The sequence below is a fragment of the Xiphophorus couchianus genome, chromosome 17 (genome assembly GCF_001444195.1).
Source record: "Xiphophorus couchianus chromosome 17, X_couchianus-1.0, whole genome shotgun sequence".
Lineage (NCBI taxonomy): Eukaryota > Metazoa > Chordata > Actinopteri > Cyprinodontiformes > Poeciliidae > Xiphophorus > Xiphophorus couchianus.
Genome location: NC_040244.1, coordinates 2,837,171 through 2,861,779, shown reverse-complemented (window position 1 = coordinate 2,861,779; position 24,609 = coordinate 2,837,171). Strand labels below are relative to the sequence as shown.

At 37.8% G+C, this 24,609-nt stretch overlaps 2 protein-coding genes across 3 annotated transcripts; both read right to left on the bottom strand.

Annotated features, from left to right (window-relative positions):
- Window positions 1–772: 772 nt before the first annotated feature.
- nots (nothepsin) lies at window positions 773–6,762 on the bottom strand. The gene is made up of 9 exons (XM_028043378.1): window positions 6,624–6,762; window positions 5,718–5,898; window positions 5,061–5,178; window positions 4,740–4,858; window positions 4,454–4,653; window positions 3,581–3,706; window positions 3,346–3,490; window positions 2,340–2,438; window positions 773–1,252 (listed from the first exon to the last, which is right to left on the bottom strand). The coding sequence occupies exons 1-9, from the start codon at window positions 6,677–6,679 to the stop codon at window positions 1,079–1,081; spliced, it is 1,218 nt and encodes a 405-aa protein (XP_027899179.1). The 5' UTR covers window positions 6,680–6,762; the 3' UTR covers window positions 773–1,078.
- Window positions 6,763–11,973: 5,211 nt separating this feature from the next.
- cct2 (chaperonin containing TCP1, subunit 2 (beta)) lies at window positions 11,974–21,825 on the bottom strand. Of its 2 annotated transcripts, none has more exons than XM_028044180.1 (16): window positions 21,702–21,825; window positions 20,316–20,390; window positions 20,136–20,201; window positions 19,937–20,048; window positions 19,344–19,420; window positions 19,163–19,275; window positions 18,127–18,329; window positions 17,948–18,048; window positions 16,755–16,882; window positions 16,092–16,195; window positions 15,858–15,977; window positions 15,210–15,338; window positions 14,632–14,735; window positions 13,180–13,279; window positions 12,271–12,412; window positions 11,974–12,192 (listed from the first exon to the last, which is right to left on the bottom strand). In XM_028044180.1, the coding sequence occupies exons 1-16, from the start codon at window positions 21,702–21,704 to the stop codon at window positions 12,162–12,164; spliced, it is 1,608 nt and encodes a 535-aa protein (XP_027899981.1). In that variant the 5' UTR covers window positions 21,705–21,825; the 3' UTR covers window positions 11,974–12,161. The 2 variants fall into 2 exon arrangements, with proteins under 2 accessions (XP_027899981.1, XP_027899980.1); XM_028044179.1 differs by having other exon boundaries at window positions 20,316–20,391; window positions 21,706–21,819.
- Between the last annotated feature and the right edge of the window lie 2,784 nt (window positions 21,826–24,609).

The window sequence follows — 24,609 nt, the reverse complement described above, 5'->3', positions numbered from 1 at the left end:
AAATACTGACCTCATTAGGAGAATTTGAGGAAAGGAAAAGAGTATTAAAATACAAGAGATGGCAGTAGTGCAACATTGATGGATGCAAGCTGCCATCAAAAACTGGAGAAGAAGAAGAAAACGAAGACAGCTGGATTCTGGTTGTTTGAGGTGCTAAACGTGGTTTTGATCCAAATCCTGAGCTAAAAACACGGACCTGGCAACTTCCAACAATTTATTTCAGAGTCAGGAGTTTGAGTTTGGTTGGCCAGTTTGTTGTTATAGGCGGATCTACTGCATTTCTTGCCAATTTTTCTAATTGGGTCTTGATGGGTACAACGGGGTACTGGAGCCATTTTAGATAGAAAAGAAAGGAGCACATTTTCACCAAAAAAAAGTTTTTTCTAGAAAAATTAAATTTCAAATTCAAGAAATCTGGATTTTTCTAGAAAGGTTCTGAGATTCATCTAAAAATGTCTGAGTTTTTTCTCAAACTTTCAACTTTTCAAGATTTTTTTTTTAGAAACATTCTGAGGTTAATCACAAACGTTGACTTTTTTTCTTGCAAATTTTAGACCTTTCAAATTCCTAAATTTCCATGTTTTTTCTAGAAATTTAAACGTTTTTTACTGGACATTTACTCCTTTTTTAAATCTAAAATGCCCAATGATGGGTTATATTGAAGTTGCACGAAAATTAAATAAAAACACAAAAGTAAACAAACCAAATTAGGAATTGGTGATCAACACAAAATGAACAAAGCATAAAAGTAAACAATAAAAGAAAAGACAAGCAGGTTTATGGTTTTTAATCTAAATACACATTAGATGACAAGATGGAAGCTAAATTAGCCGCCAACAGCCCAAAATGTCATCTTCATGGTCGCCATCTAGTGGTCAAAGGCAAGACTGCAGTCCTCATTATTGTGACTGAGTGGAAAGGGGAGCAAACCTCACAGCTGTAGTGTGAATATTGGTTGTTTAGGAAACTTTAACATAAAAGATAAATGTCCAGATTTATCTTAAAAATAAAACTTCAGCCTGTTTCATGAAGAGGCACAGAAAAAGTTATTATCTCCTCGTGCCAGTGGAAGTACTCATCATTCGGTGGGGTGTCTGGCATGTGCAAGCCCGATCCGGTCCAGTCCTCTGTCGAAGATGCTGTAGTACTCAGTCAGAAATACATCTCCCAGAATCCACAGCGGGCCTTCAGGGGAAATGATGTCAATGGCCTCGAAGCCGCTGAAACACAGATCCTTGTTGCCATACGCCTCCTGACGGCCGCAGGCCAACAAGGAAGAGGATAAAAACTGATGTTCATCACAAATTATCACTTTGTTAAACATGTGATGTTGGAGGCTTAACTTTTTCATTTTACTAAACTCTTGCTTTACGCAGCTTTACAAATTTATTCTGCTTTCATGAAGAAGTACTAAGTGGATTTTTATTCGTTTTTCATAACAGAATAAAGTTGAAATGTTGAGAACAAAATGGAAATAATATCTTTAATAAAAGGCAGAATGTTTAAACTGCAGTTCTTTCCAAACAAGATGTTTATTTTCTAAAAATATAATTTCTCTGTTCATTTGCACGTAGTAGTTTTAGTTTTTGCTTTTTAAGTTAAACGGTTTTTTCTCATAAACAGTTTATTTTCTCATAATGTTGAGCTTTTTCAATATTTTTTACTCATAATTTAAACTTTTTCAATATTTTTTTCCTTATAATTTTAACTTTTAATTTTCTCATTTTAAATTTTTCTCATAATTTTGATTTTTTTCACATATTTTTGTTGTAGTTTTCTCCTTTCTCATAATTTTGTCTTTTTATTAATAATTGTAACTTTTTTCTCATTAAATTTTTTTAACTCCAACTTTCCTCTCATAATTTTGACATTTTCCCCCATAATTAAATTTTTATGTTGCTTTTTTTCCTTTTTTAATTTTAAACTTTTTCTCATAATTCAAACTTTCTCTTCTAAATCATACTGTTTCTGTGTTTTTGTCACTCTTAAATGTTTCTAATCATAAAACATATTTTAAGAATTTGAATATAAACAAAAGACAATTTTCAAAAGCTAATCTTATTAAGGGAAAAACTGTTCAATCCAATTTTTGTCAACAAATAAAAGCTTGGCAAAAGTTGCTTTGTTCTTTTAATTTAAGTTGAAAATTGCATTTTATGTCTACTCTTCTTATCTCTGCTTGATATTAACGTCAAAATTTGACAAAAAAGCAAGCAGGAGAAATCATTAAGGGTTTAAACACCCAAAAAACCATTTAAACAAGCAAACGTCATCAGCAAAGAACATGACAACCAACAACAAGCTGAAGTTTCCATCAGCAGAGCAGACGGCGCCCTTACCCTCCTAACATAATGCTCTGCTGTCAGCGTGTATTCCTTCCCACCCAGGATGAATGTGACTTGAGGCAAACTGGACAATCGGGCACAATCGATGAGAAACTGAAACAAACAAAACATTTCTACAAATTAGTAAACAAGCTAATATGACTACATTTAGCTAAGTTTGATAAACAAAAGCAGATTTTCTTCAATGTTCTTCAGAGGTTCGGTAGAGAATAATCAGCATCATGCTGTGGGACGACACACTTTAGATTAGAGAGGAGGTTCACCTTCCTGCACGATAGCAACCTGAAACATGTAGCCAGACATAATGTTTAAGTAAAAGCTTATCTATGTTTAAGAATGGCCTACTCAAAGTATGTATCTAAATCCATCTTAGAATCTGTGAAAATTTAAAAAAAAATTTTTGCAAAATGGGTGAAAATTTCATTGTGTAGATGAAAAAAGCAGGAAAAGAAAAGCCTCAAAATATCTGAAACTGTGTTGACCCAAGTTGAATTCAAAGGCATGCCACACTTTCCAGATTTTAATTTGTAAAAATAACCTAAGATCCCAATAGAAAATTTGGAATAAAAAACTTGGAATTTTCTGGGTTTCAAAAGTCAAAAATATATTTGATTTTTGAAACTTAGAAAATTTCAAAGTTGAAAATTTTAGAACGTCTTGGCGACCAAGAAAAAATATTTTTCTTGCAAATTTTCGACTTTTAAAATTCAGATATTTCTTTGTTGTTGTTTTTTTTTTGGGGTGGGGTTAGAAAATTTCAAATTACTCTGAAAATTTCAGGGTTTTTTTCTCACAAATATTTGAAATTTCCACATGTCTTCTGGAAAATTTCTGAGATTAATCTGAAAATTTCAAACTTTCTTCATGCAAATTTTTGACTTTTGATACTCAAATTTTAAAGTTGGTTTGGGAAAATATTTTGAGATCAATCTTTAAATTTCTGAGTTTTTTTGTTAATACGGCGTTGTATTATGCCCACGCTGGGTTTCAAGAGCCCCACCTCTCCGACATTTGTGGGCGTGGCTCCAAGCAGCTGCTGCAGACTCAGGATCTCATTGGTCGGTCCCCCAATTAGGGAGGTTCCAGTATCAATGATGGCATGACATCCACGGCTACAGAAGGAGCTCACGCCTTGCACCGCCACGCTGAAACAAGACGGCCATGTTTATTTTCTGCAGCACTTACATTCTTTACTGACACCTAGTGGCAGCAGAGCGTAATGCAGCTTAATTTACCTTTCCATCTTAATCTGCCAGTATCCTTTTGCGGTGACAGGCAGCCAGTTGATTGGTCTGTTGTACATCGCTTCATCTATTCCTCCCAGCAGCAGTTCTCCTTCTGGATTGCTGGTCCTTGTTCTCCTGCAGAAACAGAGAAAAGTTTCACTAAATACGATAAATCGCAAATAAAAACAAAACAAGTGCTTAAAAAAACACCCAGTAGTTAGTTTTATCAATGTTCATGTTTTTTGGTGTCTGGAAATTGAGTCGTTTCATAAACCTTCGTAATATTAAGTCACAATCTATGGGCACTGCACCGTTACCTAGCAACCCCAGCAGAGTTCCGCCCCTTACCTAGTAACCCAAAGGGAGATCCAGCATATTTGATCAGCTTGTTTTACCGCTGTACAATGACTGCTGGAAAAAACAAGTGCTTTGTTGTTGACTTACCTTCCAAAAACCACTTTCTGTATTGTTGTTGGGTGTGCAGGAGGCACCACTTCTGCTTTTCAAAGACGTATGGTTGTATAATTGTGCACCAGTTTGCAGATATTTTCACATAGAAGTGTAAATGTTGAGTTGGGAGGTACTAAGTATCTTTATCTAAAACTGATTTTATGCAAAAATGTAATGATTGTTTTATTTGGCTCATGCATCCTAACTTGTTCATAGTAGGTGACCTTTAAGACCTGTCATGGTCTTAAAGGTTCCTGGTGTCAAACATACCATAAACCAGAACTCAAGGTAAGACCAATCAAATTATGTACATGTAAAATAATAGAGATTTGTCTAGGAAACCCTTCAATCACTACCTTATTGGTAAGGAAAGCCATCTTCAACCAACCACCCAACGAGCCTTTTGAGGATCTAAGCAGGTGTAAATTGTACCTGCTGAGGTAGAAGGAGAATACCGGCTGGTCCACTATCTTCTGAGCCAGCATGTTGTCAAAGACGGGATTTCCCATGATCTCTGCCAACGATTGGTAGGCCAGTCCCAGAACGCCATCAAACTTTGCCGTCACAAAAGCAGAACCTGGTTCGTACACGGATTCGCCAAACTCTTGGTTCAAGATGGTCATTTCCCCGATCTGGAACAAATCACATCCGGAAGAAATGCAGAAAGTTACTCTCCAGGTTGAACAAACATCTCCGCAGGTCAAAACGGACACCTGACCTGCACTGTGTCTCTACCCATTACTCCCATCAGGTGTCCCGATCCGTAGTGGATCCCAAATATCCGTCCGTCATGGTGGAAAGTTGTGGATTCGAAGGCCTTGAAACGTCGGTGCAATGCTGCAAACAGACAGGAATGCTCTCAGACAGGACACTACAGTGACACACAGACCTTGAACTTCTTATCAGTTTGCAGCAAACTACACCAAAGTCATGCCGTCCTGACCAGAATACATCCATAATATTAGAAGATATCCTGGTACAGATTCTTTGGTAGACTGTGGGGACTGCTTAGCTCCACGGTGTGTTTCTGATGGCGTACCACAGGCCTGGCTGACGCAGTACGATGACGGGACCCAGAGGTCGGCCGATCCGGTGTCAAAAATCACAGAGAAGTTCTGCGGCGGAGTCCCCACGCTGATTTCACCGTAATACTGAGCCTAGGACACAAAACACCAGAATTTACTAAGTAAAACCACTGCTACTATGCTAATACTTTGCTTAGCTAATGCTAGAGTGCTACACCAGCACAGTATTTAGCATATGCTAATGCTAAAGTGCTACACCAACATGTTATTTAGTGGAAGCTAATGCTAAAGCAATACATCAACACGGTATTTAGCTTAAGCTAATGCTAAAGTGCTACAACAACGCGGTATGTAGCTGGTTCCAACTTTTAATAAAGTTTTTAAATTTAAGCTTTTAATCAAACAATACTTTATTACCAAACTGTGCAGTTTGAATGCTAAGCACTTAATTGAAATTCAAGCATTTTCAAAAATTTCAAGAACCCTGCAACAAAGACAATGCTTTGGAGTGAACATCATTTAGTCCTGGACTTTGACTAGGCCATTGTAACGCATGGGTAAGCTTTCATTAGGTGTATTGAATTTAGTTTAGCAGTGTCGGTTTTCAGGTTCAGAAATATCTCCTCGTTTTGGTCTGCAACATAAAAACTCTAAGCAGTTGCTTCTCTTACATCCATGAAGTTGTAGATCTTCTCACTGGAGCGTCTGAGTCGGAGGGACGGCGTTCCGGGTGGGAAGCACTGAGCGTAGCGGCGGTTAAACATGTCCGGCCTGTGGTCCTTCAGGAAGTTCTCCAGCAGACCCTGAGTTCTCAGCTGAGCACGGATGGAGGGAACCCGCCTCAAGGGAACCCTGAGGTGATAAAACTTTGACTAGATCAGGGGTTCCCAAACCAAAAATATGTAAAGAAACATCAACTTTCTAATGTTTTTTATTCACTATTCAATAATTATTACATCATTTAGCACAACTGTTGCCTTGTATTATCTGATTTTAGTGGCTCTGTCGCCATGTTATCAGTTAATATATTATGACTTTACTACCAAATAATAAATGTTTTCATCAAAATCTCCTTTTTTGATTACAAGAAAATATATTTTATATTAATCAAATGAAATTGTGTTTTATTTATACAGTTGTTATGGCTTTTGTAGCAGAGTTGGTCTTTTTTGTTGTAAACTTTTACATTTATTGCTTACTAAGCTAGCTGGAGAAGCAAAGCAGTTTGATGAATGAATCAGAAATAAAATTTAAATCAATTATTTTATCTTATAATATATATTGGGGGGCAAAAAAGATTGAATAAGATAAAACAAAAAGTATGATAAAAGTTTTTACAGATTTCTATTTTTTTTTTTAATCTGTGACCCCCTCATCGCCTCCTGAAGCCCCCCAGGGTACTGCGCCCCCCACTTTGAACAACACTGGATCACTAAAATCTGCATTTTCTGTAAAAAATAAAATAAAATAAAGAGATCCCAACTCTTTTAGTTTTAGATATTTTAGGGGGAAGTATTAATCTTGATTCACCTCATTTGTAAATTTGTGGCTGAATAAGAAGCTGTTGTTTGTCCTACCTGACCATCGCTGAGCCCGTCCACGTGGACAGCAGCAGGAGCAGCAGCCTCAGCATGTCGGTCCGGGTCGCAGTGACAGACTGATGGGCAGCAGAGGTCCTAGAGGTTTATCAGAGCTACTAGCTGCTCTGATTGGATGTCACAGGACAAGCTGAGCTCCTCCTTCAAACTGCACTCAATCCAGCTAAATATTTCAACACCAAACTTCACTCAGAGATAAAACATCTTTCTTGATCAAAATTAAAAGGTTCAGCAACACTGGCGCTTGTTTTAGGCACCGTTAGCTAAAAAGTTAGCTAAAAGCACTAATCATAAACATTAGTTCTGCTAATGCTAAAGCGCTACACTAACATTGTATTTTGTGGAAACTAATGCTAAAGTAGGAGACTAAACTCTGCCAGCTGAAGGAGGAACAGCTTATCCTGCTCTCTCTGGTCCTCACTGATAACTCTGGCAGCCAGTTATTTTTAAAGTCACAGATTTTATAGTTATATTTACATTATTGACATCTTAACTGGATTACTTCAAACCTAAGGACTGGGGGATTTTCTTACTTTTATTTTTACCTTACTTTTCTTCATCTCCAAGTTGAATCAGGACAAAATGCCTCCGGCCGACCCCAAGGACATTAGCAGTATTATACAACGACTTCAGTCTATAGAAATGAAGATTCAACAGCTGGAGGTGAACTTTGAGATCAACACTAACTGTGGAAATGAAACAACTCTTCCTCAAATCAACAGAGAGGTTGTACGCCTCGCATCAAGCAGCTCACCCTGGAACGCTCTGGGTGCCAAGCCGAAGCAAACGTCTCACCGCAGATCCGATGAGGCGACTGACAGGGAGAACCCCTCACCTGGACGAATCAGCGTGGCCGGCTCTGAGCCGAAACCCACCTTCAACATCAACACCTGCTCCACCAAAGAAAAACAAACAAGCAGCTGCAACCAAAACGGTTCCACCGACCCCGCTCCCAAGGACAGAGCGACCAGCCCGGGCCTCAAAACATTCTGACTCTGTGGGAATCCCACTGAAAAACAGATTTTCTTCACTCCAGCCTGAGCCTCTGAGTGAAACCTCACCTTCAAACATCAACAATGAGGCAAGACCAACACATCCACCCCCCAAAGCCCCAAAGGACAAAGCGGCTACCAGGAAAACGAAAGGTATGCCAAAAGTGCTTATTGTTGGAGATGAGGCAGTAAATGGAATCAGTCACATTTGCAATCCCAAGAAAACGAGAGTGATTTCTTTTCCTGGTGACAATAAATCTTTTGAGTATCTTGGTATTGAGGTTAAAGGCCACAAATGAACTTTGACTGTAACTCTATACAAAACTCCAACTTTTGTGGAAAATTTCTTTACTGACTTGAATGAGCTTCTATCTCTTATATGTATTGATTATGATTGTTTAATAATCGTTGGTGATTTCAACATTCATGTTGACAACCCCCAAGACAGAGGGGCAAAAAAGCTCTAATATTTTAGAGACTTTTGGTCCAACACAACATGTCAAACAAGCAACACACACTCAAGGACACACACTGGACCTGGTTATCAGTAAGAGTGTGAATATTTCCAATGTCTCTGTAACTGATGTCGCCCTGTCGGATCACTTCCTGTTATCTTTGAAAGTTCTTTATCTTTTAACCCACTTGGACAAACAGCAACCATCACAAAACGTTCTCTCACTGAAAACACAGCAGAAACTTTTAATCAAATCTACTCTTCTTCCTCACCCTTAATCTGTAATGATGTAGATAAGTTGGTAAATGATTTTCAGTCTAAAGTTTCAGATATTATTGACTCCATTGCCCCAATTAAAGTGAAGGTTGTGTCTGGTAGGAAGAAATCTCCATGGAGAAAACCGATCCAGAAAAATAACTTAGCCAGAGCTAAATGTGTTAACGAAGCAGTTTCAAAATTAGAAAAGATGCTAAAGCGCTAACTTACCTCTCCTACTGGCGCATTAGCAGAAATGATCAGCGATGTACATCCACATGGATTTAGGAGAATTTAGGAAAAGGGCAGATGCATCCAAAAATTAAATTTGATTTTCCACAAAATGGAGGTCGACAACATCTCTGAATACGAGTTCTGATTGGACGATTAAATGGTTGAATGTTGAACTTCTTTTGCCTGATAATAAACTGCCAGCCATAACAATTTCTGTCTTTTTTTGTCAGTTAATTTAAAAACATCAAGTAAATCTTTAAGGGACTAGCAGATTAAACTAATCTGTCTTCATTTTAAAAAATTACTTTGCAAAGTAGCAAAAATTAATGAGGGAAAAATGGATCCAGCAGCAACACGTATGGTTCAAACAAGGACAAGCGAAGGAAAATGTACATTTGTGTTTAAGGTGACAAGATTTGAGTTTTTGAGTTGTTTTGGACGATGAAAAAACAATTTTCCTTCAGTAAAACCGGACCGTGTGGTCAGCTTGGTTTTGTAACATTATATTTAAACTTTGAGGTCTTGGTCACTCTGACCTGAAGAGGAATATTGTTGCATCACAGAGAAAACTTCCTGAAGCCTCTGAAACTGGAGTTATGATGGAGAAGAAAACATCATGCTGCACAGATTTTGGTTTGATTGTTTTAAGCACAACAGAAAATAACAGCACCTTTATTTTTGAAAGGATTTTTAGTAATCTAGATGTATTTCAGGAATTACTTGATGTCTAAAGTTCAGGTTTCATTGTGTAAACTGGACCAAACTGCAGGCCTGCAAGTTAAAATTAACTTCTAAATGTTCAGCTGGAATATTTGTTTGGAAACTTTATCAACCGGACCTATTAGATGTTTATTTTATAGCTGTTACACAAGTAAAATAACTCAGAACCTGAAACGATTATTGGAAACTAAGATTTTAGGTCTGTGAAATAAGACAAAGTACTAAAAAAAAAGAAAGAAAGGGAAAGAAAAGGATGATTTACAGTCAAAAATGTTTAAAGTTGAAATTTTGCTTAGCCATTACAAATTTTGACAAACATTTCAGGAAATGTGCAGCAGATTTTTTAAAACTTACATTTGTGGAAAGTTTGTGGAAATCAGCATTTAGACACAAAAATAAAAACATCCATTAATTTTTTTTTGCATTTATTAGTGATGTCCAAATAAATTAGAATATCATCAAAACAAATTAATTCAGAAATGTCTTATGATCTACACCACTAACAAAAACTGACAATTAAGCACGCAAGCAATTAAATTGTCGATTAATTGCGTATTAGATTGAAATTAGTTCCGTTAGATTAACTAATAACGTCCGCTTAGACCACATGTGTCAAACTCAAGGCCCGCGGGCCACATGTGGCCCGCTACGTCATTTTATGTGGCCCTCTCCCCCCACCACCGTTTTACGGCCCCATTGATTGACTTAAAATAGGTTTTGAGCACGAATTGACTACAAACTACATCTCCCATAATGCCGTCCGATTCTTACCAGCCAACATTACGGCTTCTCGCCACTAGAGTGCAGCAGAGTCACCTCAAGCTGATTATTAATTTTCCCAGCGAATAAAACTGAAACATCGACAAGCTAACAAGCTAAAGAGCGAAGTTCCGTGATGTTTCAATCGAGGACTTTTACCGTCTACTGCCCCTGATTTGATGCCACAGCTTCGACTCCACGCAGCTCGTGTTTTGTCCATGTTTGGAAGCACCTATCTGTGCGAACGGATGTTTTCAATAATGAATTTAAACAAGACCAAGACCAGATCGCGCATTACTGACGAAAACCTACACGCCGTTTTGCGGATTGCCACAGAATAGAACTAAAACCGGACATGGACGAACTGACCAGGGGAAAACGGTGCCAGACATCCGGCCAGAAAACATTGGTAAGCACGAACAAACTAAATTTAAATATAATGAATGTAAAACCAAAACTCAGTATACTGGAATATGCATATAGTTTATTGATTTTGCTTGTGTTTTGTTTATTTACAGAACACAACACAATGAGGATGTGTGAGTTGGTGACAGGCTGAAGAGGATCAGCGTTGTGTTCAAGGACAGGCAACGTCACCTAATTGTTTGGTTCTTATGTGAAATACATGTTCGTTGTGTAATAAATAACGAAAAAGTTTTGTGAATGAAGTTGAGAGTTAATATCAAAACTTGTTTTTATTCTTTGTCTGTTTATCTTTAAAGCAGACAAAGATTAATTTTCCCAGCGAATAAAACTGAAACATCGACAAGCTAACAAGCTAAAGAGCGAAGTTTAGCTGAGCAGTTTAAAAATACTGAGCATATTTTTAAACTGCTCAGTTTAAAAATATTGTAATTTTTAAACTGAGCAGTAATTTTACATCCATGCAAACTCAAATGTAATATTTAAAACTTGAATACATAAAATCAGTTATTTAACAATATGAGGTGTTGTTTAATTTATTGTTAACATTGTATTTTCATACATTTATGCTAGGGTTGCCCAAGTCTAGTTTTCCAGACCTATCACTGAAACTTTAGATGTGTTCTTTCTCTAACACACCTGGATCATTGACTCATTCATAGGCCTCTACAGAACTGAGTTGCTGCTAATGAGGGAAGTCAACTTTTTGTCCGGGGTATGTTTTAGCAGGGACATATCTAAAAGTTGCAGTCTGGAGGACTGCACTTGGGCATTCCTGATTTATACGGTCAATGTGGCCCGTTGAGGGTGGCCAATATGCTGAAGTGGCCCTTGGTGAAATTGAGTTCGACACCCCTGGCTTAGACCTTCTTTCATTGTTGTAGGTTGGCCGCCATCCAGTAGAGGGCGCCGCTGATCATTTTTACGCGATACAAAATTAAAGATGGCGGCGTAGTTAAGCCAGAACGGAAATAAAAATGGTCGAGTCCGGTGGTATGTAAAAGTAACTTAATGCGGTTCTATTTAGAAATGTAAACACTCATAAAGCTCCTTACATTTCCATATTTTACGTTTCTGCACAGTAACTGAAGAGGTTCCCGTTTTGTTATATTTTATAAATGTCTTAAGTTTAATAATGTCTATTGAGTCAGTATTTAATACAGCTGACAAAATAATGTTAAAATTAAATGTTTTTTAAATTCAGTATATTATAAAACATTTAGCTCCTTATGTCATAGGAAGACATTCATACAAGAGAAAAGTGAGGTTTTTAAGAAAATGGCCACTTAAAATTAATTATTAGTCCATAACACAGGAAGATTTGGACACAAAATGTCACTGCTAAGGACCTGGCCACTTAGAGTGCTGCAAACAGAAAGTTGAGTGGAAGGACAAAAAGTAGACATGCAATAAGGATAACCGAAGCCTCAAGTTTAATATTTTAACCATCAACGCGCTGCACCAAAAACATTTCACTCACAAGAGGCAGAAACTTGAGCTTTCGTTTTTATTTCAGTAAACAAAAACAACATCCAAACTTCCTTATCTAAATGTTTGACAGCAAATTGTAGCCAGATATCTGCGGCGCTGCGATGCTAACGGGAAAAAAGAAACCGTCTGGATTACACAGAGGTGATAAATAAATCTCATCCGTCTCCTGTTTGTCGTCTGAATCCTGGTTCAGCAGGGGTGATGGTCGGGGACTCTCTTCCTGTGGGAACAGTCAAAGTAAATTCAGATGAGGTGAATAAATGGGAGGAAACCGTCTGCAGATTAGTGAGAGTCTCACCTGGGAGCAGCTTTGATGATGTTGTCGACTCTGAGGATCATCTCCGCCGCCTCGGAGGCGCTCAGCAGCATCTGGCGCTTCACCTGGAACGACTCGGTGATTCCCAGAGTCACCATGTCGCCTATCGAGCCTTCGGACATGTCTGCCGCAAAACCAGGAGGCTCACACAAAAACTCAAGGACTTTTCAAGCATTTTCAAGGTAATTTTCCAGCACAATACAAATAAGCTAAAAAAATAAGCGTTTATTACTGTTATTAATTTTTTGTGGTAATATTTCACATATTAGAGCAAGGAAAAGGAAACTAAATTAAATGTTATGTTTTGACTAGTTCAAGATCAAAACACTAATTTAACAAAAACAACCCCTGATTTTAACATTTCAGATATAAAATATAAGATTATCAATAAGTCATAGTTTACATTATGTCACTGAAAAGAGGAAAAGACAATGTAAATAATAAATATATTTATTTAAAACATTCATATATTTGGTCATACTGTATTAAATCCCATCAGTTTATATTTAAACAAAAATATGTTGTATTGACCAGTATCAGGTTATCAGGTTAGTTTAGCCGACTTTTTCTTAAATAAAAAAAATAAGGGAATTATTCCAAATATAATTTTACAAAAACATAAATAAACAAGCAAACTAACGTTGATTTTTAATTATTTTGAATCGATTTAAAACTTCCAGGAGTCGAAATTTTGATTCTCTATAAACTTTATTTTTTTCTGCACCTTTAATAAAGAATAATAAACATTTATTAAATTGAAACAACCTAAATAAATCTTGTTGAACTTACTGCTGAATTTAAATAATTAAACAAAATACAAAGAAAGTTAGCAAACAAATATTCGATGGTGTTTTTGACAGAAAAATAGAAACAAGCTGCTGGTTCTCTCACCAAGTCCATATGTGGTTTTGTTCTCTTGGTGTGCAGCTCTCAGTTGAGCCACCAGGTCGGCGCTGTCGTATCCGGCGTTGTCTGCAATGATGGTTGGCAACTAAAGAAGAAAACAGGGAAAAAAAGGGAAAGATGTTCAGTTTGCGCCAGAGGTGTGACCAAGTCACTGAGTTGCAAGTCTCAAGTAAATCTCAAGTCTTTGTCCTCAAGTCCGAGTCAAGTCTCAAGTCAGGAACCTTTAATTTCAAGTCATTTCGAGTCGTTTTTATTTTATATTTTTTTTATAATTTGCAATTATACATAAAATTCCAATAATAGACCATTTGTTCGTTTTAAAATATGTATTTATCTCAAATGATAGAACATGTGTAGCTGAACACAAAGTATAAAAAACATTTTTAAATTGGACCACTTTATTGCCCAGTTCTGTTAAACTTGATATTCAATAAAAAAAGACGAAAATGCTGACATTTCCACAGCACAATACAAAGAACCATAACAGCAGTTTTTTCCTCTTTTCTCTGACCTGTCAAAATAATATATTGTCAATATAATTTCCCAACGTAGATGTCTTCAAATACACCAACCATCCTTAGATGATACTAGACCCGGCTCATCATCATGATGGGACACCCTGTGTTCAGGTCCAGAATCTGCTTTCTGTTCCGGAGCCCCGCTCACTATCCACCGGCTTCCTGAGCTAACACGGTGCACATTATTTGTGGAGGCATTTGAAGGACCGGATTTATGGTAAATAATCACCAATTTAACCCGGAGTACACATGCTAACACGAAGTTAGCTAAAGTCAACTATCTTACAGCAAAAGAAAAGCGCCACCTACCGATCTTTGTGAAGCTTCAAATGCCGGACAAAGTTGGACGTCGTGGCATCTCCATCCGATATTCTCTTCTTGCATGTTTTACAAGTTGCAGTTCGTTTTTTAGTCGAAAGTTCATAACCTACGTAGCCAAAAGAAATTACTCGCGGAAGCATATTCGAGCTGTTATTTCGTATTTCGTTCCCTGAGCTCTGCAGCTTTGCCGCGTTTTTTTAAACGTCCAAATCCTGTTAATTTGATTGGTTGTGCTGCAGCTACGTACACATACATACATAAGGAGAGAGGAAAACCATAGTGACGGTCTGCGCATATTGATACGGAATGAGTGACATTAATTAATGACGCAACTTTATAAATAATGTGTTTTAAATTTTAAGACTTTGAGTAAAAAGTATAAAGTCTTTTCAAGTAAACAGCTTCAAGTCGAGTCAAGTCCCAAGTCAATGGCATGAAAGTCAAAGTCAAGTCCGAGTCTTTGAGCATTTTTTCAAGTCAAGTCTCAAGTCGTGATTTTAACGACTCGAGTCTGACTGGAGTCCAAGTCATGTGACTCGAGTCCCCACCTCTGGTTTGCGCAAGTTTTGATGTTAATTTTTAATAGAAACAAACGCACCATCCTGAGCGCTTTGGCGAATGACTCCATGGCAACCGCTTCCTTTCCTGGCGTCCTATTGGCCAAATCGCTCACCACCTTCGCCATCAGCATCTCAGAGCAGCCTGAAGGGGGCGACAACGAGGGTATGAGGGCAATGAGTGACAGAAGCTCCTCAGTTCTGAATGAATCCCTTGAATTTTAATAAAATCTCATAAAAAAAAGTCCAGATTTTCCTCCAGAAGTTTGAATATATCCAGGAATCTGGACTAATCCTTCAAAAAATTTGCCATTGGGTTTCCATAGTTACTACTGGTGCCATCTTGTTTGACAAGCGTGTTTTACAGCTTCTATTTATTTACACTTTGAATTCAGGTATGACAGAATGTTAGAGCCAGGATACATTTTTTATTACAAGAATAAAGTTATACGACAATATAGTCAAAATAATACAATAAACAAAATTCTAGTATGTGGCACTAATTATCCATCATACAACTCAGAGAAAAGGTGATTGAAACAAAGATCAATTAAAATTGGAAATCCGTTTTAATCTGAGGTTTTATTTTTAAAAGGCATCTGGGATTTTGTCACTGTACCTCCTCCGTAGACGGTGCGCGGCTCCTTCACAGTCTGAGCCAAAACGCAGAGAGCGTCGTGCAGCGAGCGCTCCGCCTCGTCCAGGATCTGCTGCGTCGCTCCGCGCAGGACGACGGTGCAAGCCTCACCTGGGAGGAGGGGCGAGTCGAAGGTTAAACTCTCACTGACTGATATCTACAGCGAAGGTGTCACAAAACGGCAGCTTCAATCTGCATTAAGGTGGTCAAATAACGTCACTGTATGGAACAACAAAAGTGCCCTAAAACATGAAAACCTTTTTAATTTTAGGTTTTACGACAGGAATCCCAAAAAAGTCTCCACATGAATTAGTAAAATTTTAAAAACGGCACTAACTGCGTTTAATAATTATATTTAAATCTGAAATATTTATTACGGTTACTTGTCATGCATTTATCATTAAATGTACAATCCAAAAATTTGATTTATACAATAAAAATATGTAAAAATGTAATACTTACTCCAATAGAAACATAATGCTTCAATAAAAATAAACTTTTACTAAGACTAAAGTCTCAAACCACGAATCCAAGTGAAGTTGGAAGACATTTACTTTCTCCAATCAAATGTTTTTTTCTCCCCTGAAAGAGAAATCGTTTCCTTTCTGAAGAGGATTCGTATGTTCGTACCCATGGCAACCCCAGAGAAGTGGAGGAGCATGTCCTCGCCGATCATCACCTCCTCGATCAGCTTGCAGTGACCGAGCTTCACCATCTCCGGGTGGTCGAAGGTGGAGGTGATCTCACCGCCTGCGGACACGGATCCATCAGAACCGGAGCTCAAAATCCGCCCGGTAACCGCAAATAAATCCATTTACGAACCGTCTGACATGACGGATAATCAGAGGTGAGGATGAAACGTACCTGTGACGAGAGCGAGGCGCTCGACGCCGGCGAAGTCGGCGTGCTCGATGGCCATGACTCCAGCCTGAGCGAACAGCTGCTCTGGGTAGTTATAGATCAGCTGCCTGTGGCAAGAACAGAAACATCAAGTATTTACACCCCTGGCTCTCATGTAAGTGGTTTAGAAATACAAACTTCTGTTATTTTATTAGGACCAACACTGGCTGCTGGACCATAAAACTGCACAAACTAAATTCAGTAATGGGAAATCACCACTGTTGATAACGATTGTGAACCAGGATTACGTCATTTTCACTTTATTGAAATCAGCGCATTTCCCAAAACTGCAATGGCGATTTTTCTTGCATCAGGCAAGTCGACATTAGCAGAATATTAAAGTTCTGCGCAAATTTGTAATGGAAAGCTACCAGCTGAGTATCTACTGACCGAAAAATGTGCAAACTGGAATTACCAAAGAAACATTGCTTCATGGAAACAGGCGAATTTAGAAAAAACTAACAACAAAAGCTGATTTTTAAAAAAACAAAACATTTTTTGTGTTAGAATGAGGTGTTTTTTCTGTTAAACTGCGATTTAAACATGTTTTTAAATCCAAAACAACATAAACGTGAAACGACATGCTGCGGTACCTTTGACCTCTATCGCCACCCTGAGCGTTTTTACCTGTTGATGAAGCAGTTGATGCCGTGCTTCAGGATTCGGTCGACTTTCTCCTTCATCTTCTGCTTCTCGGCTAGCTCGATCTCCGCAACCTTCGCCGTGGAGTCAACGCGAACTCTGGAGCCGAAGATCTGCCCGACGTCAGAGCAGAACAAGAAATTAGTTCTGATAGATGGAGCGACTAATAACGCCCACTTAGACTTTTAGTAGTGTAGTTTGGCCTCCAGCCAGCAGAGGACGCCACAGATCATCCATTAGCGGAGCCAGTTGATACAAAAACAAAGATGGTGGACCCATACAGAATGGGAAAGAGAAACGGCCAGACAGAGTTCGTTGTGGGGTATGAAACGAACTTTATGCGGTTCTGTTTTGAAATTTAAACACTTGACAAACTCTTTAAGCTTGTGAGGCGTAGCGTCAACCTCTCAACCAAACTCAATCATTTTAATTTGCATGATTTATCCTTTTTCTCTTTCTACCAAAAATTGGATAATAAAAGTCTTCAGTCTGATGTTTTAATCTCAAACTTTTTTTAAAGGACAACTTTGTTTACAGATACTTTATGATTCATTTTATTTGTTGTTTCTAGTCCCAGTGTGAAAATGTTCATTAGAATGTAAAATTTATTGATCTTTGAGAATGTGTTCCTGCGTTATTGTATTACTGGAAAATGGTCTCAAAACCACAATATTATCGCAATAACTTCTGGGACGATTTATCGTCCAGAATAATTTACTATCATGGCAGGCCTACCAGTATTTGACAGCTGACAAAAATATTGATAAAATATTATATACTTTTTAAAAAGTCAGCATATCCTGACAAATGTTGCCCTTTATGTTAGGAGGACGGTCAGCTTTCTAGAGAAACTGCAGGTTTTTAAGAAAATGGTCGCTTATCAATCGTTAGTCGATACATAAAACCAATCAACTTTAGACCAACTCAAATCGATAATTTGTATCCCTATTGGATATTAATGAGATTGTCTTAGAAAAACAGAGTCTTTAGTCAGAGGTTTCTTCAAATTCGCTGCAACACAGACTGCAACAGCCACCACCATCTACAAAAACTAAATTTTGAATTAAAATGAGTTGAAACAGGATTTAATTTGCGTTTAGGATCAGTAAAGTATTTCTGAACTGAATGTTTTAATTGACTTTAGATGTTGTGCGGCGCTGATCTGGAGCGTTTTCTACCTTGATCTTGTCGGTGTCCATGCCGGTGTTGGCGATCAGAATCTTGACGTTCTCCATCCTCTTCGGTTGGTTCACCCCGATCTTCTTGTCCAACAGGAAACCTAAACGGGTTCACCGAAACGTCACAACGAGCCAATCGTACAGCAGAGCCCCCTCCGTCCGCCTGACGTGAGCCTCACCTTCGTCCAGGTACGAGTCGGTGAGGCTTCCTCCCAGCTTCTTGATGACGTGGATCGCCTCCAGGTTGCCGGAGCCTTTCAGCCTCATGATGGCGTTCACCGCCAGCTTGGAGAAGTGGTCTTTGTGGTGCGTCAGCAGCTTGGACGACAGCGTGGTGCGGGCGATGTTCAGCAGGTCCTCCTGGAAGCGGTCCGGGTCGTTGCTGTGGAGACCAAACAGGACGATCATGGGAAATTTGTTTCATGAGCTACAGGGGTTAAATTAAGTTTGAAGACAACGCTAAATCTATCATGTATTATTGTTGTGAATTTTTTATGGTAGTACATGACCAACTCAAATTTAAGACTTTAAGACCTTTTCTAAGACCATCATGAATAGAATTTAAAGACATTTTTAAAAATTTGATCAGAATTTGAGACTTTTTAAGACCATTGTGAAAGAAATTTAACACTTTGCAAGCTTTTTAAGACTTTGACATGTAAAATGTTTAAATTTAAATGTTTTAAATGTTTGAATTTAAAATGTTTAAAGACCATTATGAGTAGAACTCAAGACTTTTAAAGACCTTTTAAGTTTTTTATCTGAATTTAAGATGTTTAAGACCATTATGAATTGAGTTTAAGATCTATATATCCAGAGAAATGTACAAACTTCGTCCAAGCAACTGGTGATAAATTTGCACTGATCCATGATTCATGCAAAAAATAAAAGCAAGCTAGCTAGCTACCAATGTATGTTAGCATCTAGTTAGCGGTAGCCTCAACAGGCTTGAGTGACGGAACGAAGTGAAAATATCTGAGTGTGACTCAAATTTTTTCTTGACAAAAATGTCGCAAGAAAAAATAAAAATAAAAATGGAGTGCAAGATTAGACAATGCAAAATTGTGTTTTTCGTCATTAGTGGAATATTTTTATTCAACTGGAAATAAAGTTTTGACTCAAACATATACAGAAATCAGTTTCCAAACCTTGAAAACACCTGATTGAAATTCAAGCATTCTCAAGGATTTCCAGCGCCTGTGGATGTTTTCTGACCTGTGGTCGGCAGCTGCCTCCCTTAGAGCCTCCCTGGCCGCCTGAGTCGCCTTCCTCCAGCCTGAGATGATGGTCTGAGGGTGGAGCTTCCTGGCAATCAGAAGCTCTGCCTCCTGAACCAGGAAGAGGAAGATTAAGTGGAAGGAAAATCTCAGCTGCCTCCCAGTAGTACTGTATTTACCCTCAGCAGCTCGGCGGCGAGCACAGTGACCGAGGTCGTCCCGTCTCCGACTTCATCGTCCTGAACCTTCGACATGTCTGCAGAGAAATTACATCAGTTTGGCTCAATGTTTCAGGCGCCGCCTCATACGAACAAACAGCTTTTAAAGTTAAAATGTAACCAGCTGGTTAAATGAAACAATTTCCCAGGTCAGAAGGTCAATAGCAAGTTTTTCATTTAACTCAAAAACAACTTTTATAGTGAAAATAAAAAACTAAGCATGAAGGAGAGAAAAACAGGGGGTGAGTGAAGAGTTGGATGGATGGACGAGCATAATGATAGACGGTTGGATGTACAGTTGGACGGATGAACAAGCAAACGGATGGTTGGATGCACAGTTGGATGGATGGCAGGATGAACAATCATTAACAGAACCAGATGTAAAAGACGAACGAACGAATTAAAAGAATGGAAACAACTTTCAGACGACAGGAAGTGGAATAAAGTTCGGAAACCAAAATTATTTTCACGACACTTAAACAATCAGAAGCTGCTTAACATCAGGAATTCAGAGAAACCCGTTTCTCTAGGAGCAACGTTCGGTTTCCACCCACCAACAAGAACCTTGGCAGCCGGGTTGTCGACGCCGATGGCCTTCAAGATGGTCGCTCCGTCGTTGGTTACCGTCACCATGCCGCCTTTTGCTCCACTGATCAAAATCTTATCCTGCAAAACAATCAACGCACGTTATTCACCACAGAAAACCGATGGCATATTTATGAATAATAGCTCCAGGTTTTTTAGGCGACTCACCATTCCCTTCGGCCCCAGAGTGCTCTTCACCAGATCGCCAATGGCGATGGCGCCAACGAAAGACGACTGCAGATTAAAAAAAACCCCAAAACAACCAATAAATTATCATTTCACCCATTTATTTAAATGCCAGAGAGTAAAATGATGCTCCAAAATAAACATTTGCTCAAAAAACCCCACCAGTCGTGCAGTTTCTGCTTTTTCTTCATCGGCTCCGTGTTTGAAGATGCTGACCGGGGCCATGGATAGGGACGCCTGAGGAAGAGGAGGCTTTGAATTAACAAATTCACCGCTGATCTTCTTCAGCTCAACATGTAAATTATTTCATTTTATCAAATTTTATGTGTGAAAACAATAATGTTTAATATAAACACAACAATTCATCAACTGATAACTCAAACTGGTAAATTTTCACCCAATGCTGCTACATGTAATTTTTTCTGTTAGAATGAAATTTTGGTCAATAAAAGAAACAATTACCTTATTAACATAACTTTGGGGGGAAAAAAATTACTATTTTACCTCTTGGTTATATTGTTAATTTATGACGGATATCTATAAGAAAAATTTACTGTTAATGTTTTCTTTAAATATATAGAAAACTTGAAATAACAAACAAAACCTGTTTAAAATGATGACAAATAAAAAAGATTAACATATAAAAGGGACTTTCATACATCATCATGATGACATTGAATAAGCTGCTGTTTTGCTGTGTATTTCAACAATGGAGTAGTTTTCTGAGTTACGTAGCTAATTTTCTCTTTATCTGAATAAGTTTATATGCATTTCTGCTCCTTTTCATTTATGGTTTCTTGTTGTTACATAAACTATTCATAATTATTTAATCGAATCACTGAAATACAAATAAATTGGGATAAAATGCAGTGAAAAACAATTTTTTGATCCTTTAGGGGGCTACAATTATAGACACGAGGTGTGGCCACAACTTTTATTTTCCGAGTCCATGTGAACGCAGCAGCAGCAGCAGCTTAGCCCCGCCCCTCTGGAAACCGCTAGAAGCTTTAACATTAATTAAAAAAATAACACAAAAGCATAAAATATCATGAACACACAACACTAATAAATTATAATAAATTGAGTTGTTTTTATCTCTCTGTCAGCTCATGCTAGTCAAGGTCCAGTTCTTTATTCCTGACAGATTTATTTCGCTCATTTGTTCCTGAATGAGCCACAAAAGAGCAGCGCTGAGCTAACTAGCATGCTATAGGCCAACAGGGAAGAACATAACCAACCACACTGAAAATAAGACTAACATATGAACTTAGAGCAATATGTTCGCAGATGTAAACCCGACAGCTTTGCCGCAGTTGAGTAACTATAAAACTTAAAACACAGCCGTTAGCTTTTAGCCGCTAGCGCAGCCACACCGCCCCATGTGCCTGCTCTTCACCGGTTTAGCACATCCTGCTAAAATACCGTTCAATTACCTCAAAAACTACGGAAAACAACTCCGGGACCGATTAAAAATCTGCTTAGCGGTCCGTTACTGTAAAAACTCTCATCTTAAGATCTGAAATGAGTTTAAATAAGAAGAAAACTCACCATGATGTCTGTAATTCAAGGGTGGAAGCAAAGCACGCACACCGAGGAAGGGCTGGACGTGACCGTGACGCAAAGACGCATCTGCGTGATGGTGCGTTCAAAGTACATAACGGAAAAAAAATCCATCGTACAGCTAATTAGAATTAACATACCTTTTGTGATATTACATGAAATTTAAGAAGATCTTCATACTTTTAAAGATGTTTAAATACTTAGTTGACCTACAAATTAAGATACATTTTAATATTATGGAAACACATTAACCTCACTGGGATCCACAAGCCTTTTTTCCTGAAACAAAACCGATCAAATTTCCCTTTAACTTCAGTGTGTTGCTAAATTCTCAGTGATTAGGCTAAATAGTTTCAGTTCTTGTAGTTCCAGCATGAGGAAACTGAAAATAAGTGACAGAGATAATGAATAAAAGTGGTACGTGTATAAAGCCTTGTGGTAATTTAATTTGAATCCAATCATATTCTTTTTGAGACAATTTAAACATAAGTTTAATTTTTTACATATATAAATTGCAGAGTACCGACAAATTGTAATGAAGTAAGAGTAGCAATACTTCAACATATTTTTACTCAAGGTATCCGTCCAAGAAATTACTCAAGAGTAAAAAAGTATGTGGTAAAAAGTTAACTCAAGTACTGAGTATCTGATCAAATTATCAGTCATTTAATATTTAAAAATTACATAAACACAGACAGTGTAGAAAAAAATACTCAGAAAAAATTACTCAAGTAAATGTAACTAGTTACTCCCCAACTCTGATAAATTGCCAAAATCCAAAAGTGAGTCCAATTCTCCATGGTGGAAAACCACATTTGGTGTTTCCTCTCATCCACTCAAAGGAGCTAAATGATTGAGACACAAGTGAGCTGAAAATGTCACATTTATTTCCTCATGTGGTATTTTAACTTCTGATTTTGCATCATATCTTCCTGCGCCTCCTGCCGTTGTGGCAGGAAGACTGGACCGGGAGGCAGTAGATGTGCATGGGAAACTTCCTGAAGTAGCTGCTCACCCAGGGTCTGCAGGAAATCACAGGAAACTCACTTCATGTAAGTGACTTTTATGAAAATGTATAAAAATTGAAAGCATTGTTGATGCGTGTTCAGCTCTGTGTCTGTAACTACTTGGCCACGCGCTGGCTCAGACTCAGGAAACACAGATTCTGCCACAGTAGTTTGTTTTCCTGCTGACGGACGAATTGAGCTTCCTGCTGCTGCGCAACGTCCAAACGCTGAGACTCCCGCAGCTCTCCTTCAATGTGGGTCAGCTGGGAAACAGCAGCAAGAAAATAAATAAATCCACTCCGTGTAGGTCACCAGATTTCAATATTGGGTTATTATCTACCAAATAAAGGAAAATCAGAATAAATAATTAGATAAAACATCAAATGAATATCAAAATCTGATCTCATAATTTTATTCTCACATCATTTCAACTTTATTCTAGTAACATTATGATGTTATTCTCAAAGTATTTTATTCAATAAAATACTTATTCTCAAATATTTTTATTTGAAAGTGAAAATATTAAATTTAAGAGAATAAAGTTATTATCAATTTTATGACATTTTACCTACAATTTATTAATTACTTTTATGGTTGTGTTTGTAATTATTGTTTTTGTTTAAAAAATACAAATCTTTCCTGTAAATAAAATCTTGGATCTCAATGAGAAAATCTAAAGGTCAAATAAAAAATTAAATATTTATTTAATCTCATATCAAATATTTCCATTTTATTGACATTTACAGTAAATAATTTTCATTCTGACAGTTAAGATTTTTTGTAATTTTTTACGATTAAAACAGAAAAACTTTGTTGATCGCAATTGATTTGTAAAGACAATAAAAGGCTAAAATGTTGAAGGGGTGAATACTTTTTAGTGTTTTTAAAGGTTTCAAATGCAGAATTGGTTTGAAATATCCAAATGTTATGATGTTACAATATACAGCATTGTGCAAAGGTTCTGGGTCATGTCTTGACTGTTTATTTATTCCTTCACAGCAGCCTGAAATAAAGTTTTCATCCTTCACTTGTCCAGATTTTCTCTGTCGGCTGAAGGAAAAAGGACAGAAAATCAACAGTTTCCATAAACATCACCTCCTCTAACAGAGTCCTGCTCTTCTCCAGCTTCCTTGGCTGATCATAAACAGCCAGAGGAACAGAGTTGGACCGAAGCCGAACGTCTCGTCTCTCTGTCCTGGTCACACCTGGTTTACCTGTTCCACCTGTCTGCTGCTGCCGATGGGCGATCAAAGGCAGGAAGCCAGTGCTATCAGACCAGGAGAGAAAGAGAGAGAGAGAGTGATGAGTTCATATTTCACCTCATCGTGTTGTCATCTTGTTGAACAGCATGTGTGTGTGTTGACTGACACTGCTAATAAAACCCAAACACACACAACCGAGTCCTCTCCAGATGTAAACATCAGCAGGAAACAAAAATACATTTTAAAATATTGAATCTGATGGAGCCTGATGCAGTAAAACCTGCAGCATCCTGAGTGTTTTTCTGACATATTTTAACCTTCCAGAGCCACATAAACACAGTTACAAAGTCAACCTTCTATCACCTGAAGAACATTTCTGGGATTAAAGGACTAATGTCCCAAGATCTAGAAAAATTGTCTTTAGAGTTTCCTAACTTATCAGTCAAAATATCAAGCTAAGCCTGTTTTGAGTAAAAGGTCACTGGGGATTTGTGCCCCTACTTACTACGCCATTAAAATAAAAGTAAAACATTGGTTTTGTCCCTACAATTTTCTATTTTGGATATAAATTTGTCATTAAAAATTTTATAGAAAGAGTAACACAAAAAGTATCCATCTGCACCTGTACTGTTTAAACCGTTCCTAAGTTGATCCAAGGGCCACTCGAAACTCCTCAACGGACCGCAA